The sequence below is a fragment of the Echinops telfairi genome, unplaced genomic scaffold (assembly GCF_000313985.2).
Source record: "Echinops telfairi isolate 266 unplaced genomic scaffold, ASM31398v2 ScPeMD7_60;HRSCAF=208, whole genome shotgun sequence".
Classification (NCBI taxonomy): domain Eukaryota; kingdom Metazoa; phylum Chordata; class Mammalia; order Afrosoricida; family Tenrecidae; genus Echinops; species Echinops telfairi.
In genome coordinates this window covers 41,018,122-41,024,121 of record NW_022103958.1, presented here as the reverse complement: position 1 = coordinate 41,024,121, position 6,000 = coordinate 41,018,122, and the positions used below count along the sequence as shown (strand labels likewise).

Below are 6,000 nucleotides of genomic sequence, written 5' to 3'. Positions count from 1 at the left end.
TCTGGGCCTGGAAAGGGCCTCCGGCCAGAGGCAGGGTGTGGAGGCGCTGCAGGGAATGTGCTGGAGCTCTTGGCAGTGACTTTTCGGCTGGCTGGGGCATGGCCAGGGCACCGGGGGCTTCATCCATTGTACCAACAATAGTGTCTGCCGTCCAACGGGGATCAAGGGGAGGTGCCCCAGGAGAGATGTAACCCGGGGGCGGGCCTGGCTTGGGCTTGGGGGTCGAAGTATGGAACTGAGTTTCGGGGATGCTGTCCCATAGAGCTTATCAGAGCCTTTTCTAGTAGCAGTGACATTAGGAAACAAAGTTGTTTAATGTGCAAATCATTAAGCAAAATGATGATCTCACTCCGGGTGTTTAGAAGGCCCCTAACCAGCTGCTAATTAGGTTTCAGCAGCTGTGGGAAATGCAGCCAGATGAGGCGGGGTAAAGATGAAGCTGGGTGTGGGCTGGGACCACCTTGTCCTCCTCTCTCTATCCTGTGCTGGACCACCTTCCGTGCCCTACACCTGCTCAGCACCTCTGCTCTAGGGACTTCTAGCTTTTATACCTCTGGGCCATAGAAGAGTTTGGACTGGCCGCTTTCTGGAGGTCAGGGCTCTCAGGGGCTATGCCTGAGGCTCTCTTACCTACAGAGCCTGGGAATCTAGGCTATCTGGGCTCAGGATGATGGTGATTTGTGTCCCAGAAGGGAGCTTCCCTCTGGTCCTATGTTCACAGCCCCGGCTTAGCTTATAGGAGAGGATGCTTTCTGGGTTTGCTCCTCCGGCTGTGGATGTTGGAATGAGTTCTTGCAGAATGCATGTGATTTCAGGGTAAAGATGTATGGAGTCTGTGGCGTGTGGGTACACAGGTAGCAATGAGCCCAGGAACAAGTGCCTCCAGGCAGGTGGGTGTTAGTAAGGGGGCGGGGGTCCAGGTGGGGTGAGGCCTAGCTGCTGACAGGCCTGGCAAAGTGTGAGTGTGGGTCAGCACAAAGATGTGACGTCGGAGACAGCAACTGGGTGTCCCAGGGTCACTAGATGACACAGCAATAAGAAATATAAGAGCATGCACCATGCACCCATTTTTTACATACATTTTATCATTTCATTTTTATAACAATCTCATCAAATATATACTACCACTGCCTTCACTTTTTATGAGAAACTGAGGAAATGAGAAGTCAAGGTCATCCAGGTCGTAAGTGGCAGGGCTGGGGGTTGAACTCGGGTCAGATCCATACTCTTAGTCCTTTTGCTCTACAGTGAAGGGTAGGTGGGCCCATGGGCCATTCTGGATTCTTCCCACTGGGAGTGGAGCTTGGTGTGAACAGGCAGGGCAGTAGGAGTGGGTGCTGCTGGAGAGGGAGGCATGAGCCAGTGTAGGGGCCAAGGCAGGGATAAGTGGACTGAGGCTGGTGCCAGGCACTAGTTCTCCAGCTTGAGTGGGCATCCTACTCACCTGGAGGATGTGTTATAACACAGATTGTTGGGCCCCAACTCAACATGGTATCTAATTCAGGTGGTCTGGATGGGGGCAAGGTGCCTGAGAATTTGCATTTCCAACAAGCTCCCCAGTCATGATATCACTCAGGCTGCTCCTGGTATCGGGCCTTCCCCGCCTGTGGGTGATTACGAAGAATGCAATTGGTGGCTGAGGGGTGAAGAAACCAGTAGGGACAGAGTGAATTGAACAGGGGTTGCATTTAGACCTACAGGATGGTGTGACAGCTATGGGCAGATGTGTGAGTCTGGAAATGAGAAGAGAAGTAAACATGGGGGAGGGGTGTATGACTCCTGGATTCCAGACCTTCAGGAAGGCAGTGCCTACAGCTCTGTAGCTGCCTCTTGAGACCTGGGGGTTCCTGCTTCCAGGTTGACCCCTCCCACGTGGTGACCATGAGCAGGTCTGGGCACCATCCAGACAGAAGCAGGGCCACTTTGGGGAGTCTAGGGAAATCAACATAGGCGTCTATGATGAACGGTGGGCTAGGAAACCCCTGGTGGCCCCTTCGGGAAATTGTATAGGGTGCTGGATATGTAAAGGGGGCCAAGAGAGGAGGTCCCTCCTCCCTCAGGGTCCCACAGGTGCAGGGGGTTTCTGCTATGCCCATTAGTTTAACCATACATTACTGGCACAACATAAATACATACCTGGGCTGGAAGGCCCCTGAGAACTTGAAGGGGTGGCTGGGGCTGAAACCTGTCCAGGAAGGATCACTTCTTTCTAGTTAGATCCTGTCTGTTATTGCTGCTCTGCTCTGAGCCAGAGAGCTGACCACGGCAAGCCCAGAAATGTATCGGCATGAAATCTTCCCCCAAAGTTCCTGGGGGGACAGAAGGTTGGGCAGGGGCTCCACCCTGAGGGCCACAGGCCCCTGAGGCTGCATTCAGGGGGGACAACTTGGAGTCGTAGCTGGTGTGAGAGTGGCCACTCCCTGATGGAGTCATTCCCGGATGCCTGCTGACAAATGCACTCCTTGAAGCTAGTGGTTTGGCCTCATTGGGGCGCCTTCCCCCAAAGGTCCAATCCAAACATGGGCTCCGCCGGGCCAGTGACACGGAAGGCAGAGAGGTCAGCTCAGAAGGTGATGGCGACTGGTTTGGGGGACTCCAAAATGGGAATCTTGACCGGTTTTCTCAAAGGACATAGGGTGACCCTGGGGACTTATTAGGAAGAAGTCTTGCATTGGTGAGAAAAAGGCCAGAAGGTTGCTTTGAGGATTTGTTGGTCGTTGTTCCATCACAATATATCTTCCCCTTCTTTGGGGACAGCAAGGGCCGCCCCTGAGGATTTCATTGGGAAGTCTTACCCCATCCACCCCCCAGCCTTAGCCTTGCCCCTTCAGATTCTTTCTGTCTCTGCAACTTGAAGCATTTTGAAAAGGGGCATGATGTGAGTCCCTTGAGCGTGCCAACATGGCCTTTTTTTGACTCGGTGTAAATTGAAGAGTGCAGCATTCTCTGGAGAAGGGTTCTCGAGCTGGAAACCCCAGCTTCAGAACTGTGTAGACCTAGCTGGAGGGTCTGTGGAGGAACAAGAGCTGCCCGTTTTGATATTTGGGTTCAGTAAAAGGTTCTGTGATCTTTTGGCAAGTTGCTTTCTGACCTTCTCTTGCGTTTCTCCGACACTGAAGATGTGGTTCTTTGGGAGAGGCAGAGAGAAAAGCCCTGGCCCTCACAGTGGAAGGGGTTTCAAAGCCTTCCTCAGGATGTGAGGCACAAAAGGACGACAGACACATCTCTGGCTCTGAGGATACCAGCTTCAGAAGAGCCAGGCACACATCTCGATAGAGCACCAAGTGACAAGACCTTTTTCTTAAGCAATAGTATTTTATTGTGAGTTATAAATAGCTTTCACTCGTCCCCTATTTACAGTTGCAAAATAGTTTAGGATATGACACCCTCACCCGCCATTCAGCATCTTTCTATAAACTCCATGAAAATTGAATAGGAAATAAAAAGCTCTTTTCGGGCCCATAGACCTGGCTCCCCCAGACTCTGAACAATGCACCCGAGGACAGCAGGCAGCCTTGCAGCAGGTGCTACACAGTAGCAAAGGGGCGGGCGGGAGGCCGCTCCGGGAGCATCAGGACGCTAGGCTCCGCAGCACGTTGGTGATGCTCCAGTGCTGCCCAGAACACTTCTGCAGCACCAGCTGGAAGCCAAACTCCATGTCGCTGTTCTCCTGCAGCTCCAGGCAGCGCTTGGACTTGCGGTTCTGAATGGGGCCTCCCTGGGAGCGAGGGCAGAGAACAGGGTCAGAGGGGCACAGAGGCAATGCTGGAAGATTCGGGGAACCTCAGGTCCGGAGGCTGGGCACAGGTGATGATTCTTTGCCAGGACAAAGAGTGCTACCTGGCTGGGGTGTGTGTACTGCTCTGTTCTCATAGCTTCTACCTTGGGAGCCCTGTTGACACTGTCAGGAAATGTTGGATTGCTGACTGCAAGGCTGTCAGTTCAAACTGACCAGTGGCTCCTTGGGAGAAAGATGAGGCTGTCTGCTCCAGTAAAGATTACAGCCTCTTAACCTCTGTATAGGGTCTCTCTGAGTTGGAACCCACTCAACAGCAGTGGGGTTACCTTGGAAGGTAGACCCTACTCCCATTGACTGGGGCCTTGCTCTGGAAAGCCTTGTTCCATAATCAATTTGAGCATCATCAGAGGTAAAGAGACCTCCTGCTTCCAGGGCCCAAACTCAGTGGCTAAATTGACAGTGTCCAAGAGCCTGGGTCTGGTTCAGGTCAGCACTGATGACACCAGAGACCCAGTTCTCATCTGCTCCTGTTGAAGTATACATTCCTGTGAGCCGATCGTTCCACTCATAGGCAAATGCAGACCTAGCAGAAATGTGTGCACAGATGCATTGAACACATGACTTATTTGAAAGGTTGTGTGCAAAAGCGCTGATCTGGAATCAACCCAAACCAGTGTCAATAATAGAATGAAGAAATCACTATGCCATGTTCAATATTCTTATGCTAGAATACTATACAGGAATGGAACACACAAACAAGAGCTCCACTCAACAAGGATGAGTCTCATAAACATAATGCTAGCAAAAGAAGGCACTTGGAATCACACACTCACACACATATTGCTTGTATCTATGTATTTACCCACCTTGAATTCTGTAATTGTATAAACTTACCACACAGGCAAAAGAAAACATGGGGGTTTTGGGTTTCCTTTGTGGAAAAGGGAAATGATTGGTGGGTGGAGGAGGAGGTCTGGTAGTGTCCTCTCTCTTGACTTGGGTGGGGGCATTTGCTATGTTCTCAGTCATTGAATGGAGCATTTCTGGATATGTCTGTCATTTTTTAATGAAAAATCTAAAGCCCAAACCCCAACTCTATTAAAAAGGGCTTTGAGCAACAAGTGAAGGGGGCGGAGATGGGGAGGCGGGGTGGTAAATGGGGTGCATGTAATTACATGCTTAGAATTGGGATTCCAGTGACTATAGCAAGCCCCTCCCCAGCACCCAAGCCCAGCCCGTCTGGGTAAGAGTGTGGACTGGCTTGTGCCTCTCCAATAGCAGAGACAATGCGTCATGGAGAAGCAGGAACATTGAGGATCACAGGGACAATCAGACATCAGAAGACCTGGAGTGACCACTGGACGAGGACTCAGTAAGGACTCTGGGGTCCCCATATTGGAAGAGATTGAGGGCCAACCTCGTCTTGGGGGTGATTGGCCTCCACAGTTCACACCTAGAAACCAAGAACTCCTGAGTAAGCACTTTGTTCCCTGAGCTGCTTCACCTTTGAACATTCTCCTCCCATTAGACTTAATTCCTTGTCTTGGGGGCCGAAGGGGTGGTAGCCACAAGGTGTCCTAGACCTTCCCCTTGGCTTCCACACTCAGGTCTGCTCCTGCTACTCTGTCCTCCTCTCCCTTCAACAGGGACAATGATGATCATGCCCCTTCCCCCCCCCCACCCATGTCTGTGCTTCTCCAAGTTAGACACCTCAGTCCTTTCCACTCTGGGACAACTGTGTCCTTCTGTCGCCCTAGTTTGCTCCAGCTGCTTTGTGTCACTTAGAATTGACCACAGGGAAGAGGCCCGTCACATACACTGAATAAGAGGCGCCTTCCTACTGTCACACGTAGCCTGTACTTTGGTGGCCACACGGTGTTCTTGAACACCTTGGGATTGACTGCGAAGGACACTTACAAGGTGTCCTCTCAGATGTTGCAGCTCACCTTGGGGCCTCACACTGTCCCTCAAACATAGCCTTTGGGATCCATAGACCTCACTTTTGACCTTTGCCCCCAGTCAGCTCACCTGGATTTCTATAGCTCCTAGGTGAAGTCTTGCAGCTTCCAAACGGTCACCACCCTCATAATGGACTGTGTCCCTGGTGCTTTTTTAGGGGAAGCTGGCTGTCAGCCCCCTTCCAACTGCCCTGCCCGTGCAGCAGTATGTCCTCCCCCTGATCTTAGGAGCAGTTCTAACACACCGGAGCTCACCGCGAGTTGGCTTGGCACACTAGCATTTCCGACAGTGGGGCCCAAAGG

The 6,000-nt window shown here is 51.8% G+C and overlaps 1 protein-coding gene across 1 annotated transcript in view; it reads right to left on the bottom strand.

Annotated features, from left to right (window-relative positions):
- Window positions 1–3,301: 3,301 nt before the first annotated feature.
- GALNT18 (polypeptide N-acetylgalactosaminyltransferase 18) overlaps window positions 3,302–6,000 on the bottom strand; it is a 385,185-nt gene continuing 382,486 nt past the window's right edge. Inside the window, exon 11 of the mRNA XM_004711547.3 lies at window positions 3,302–3,718. Within this exon, the coding sequence (XP_004711604.1) occupies window positions 3,572–3,718 (147 nt within the window). The 3' untranslated portion in view covers window positions 3,302–3,571. The remainder of the gene's footprint in view (window positions 3,719–6,000) is intronic.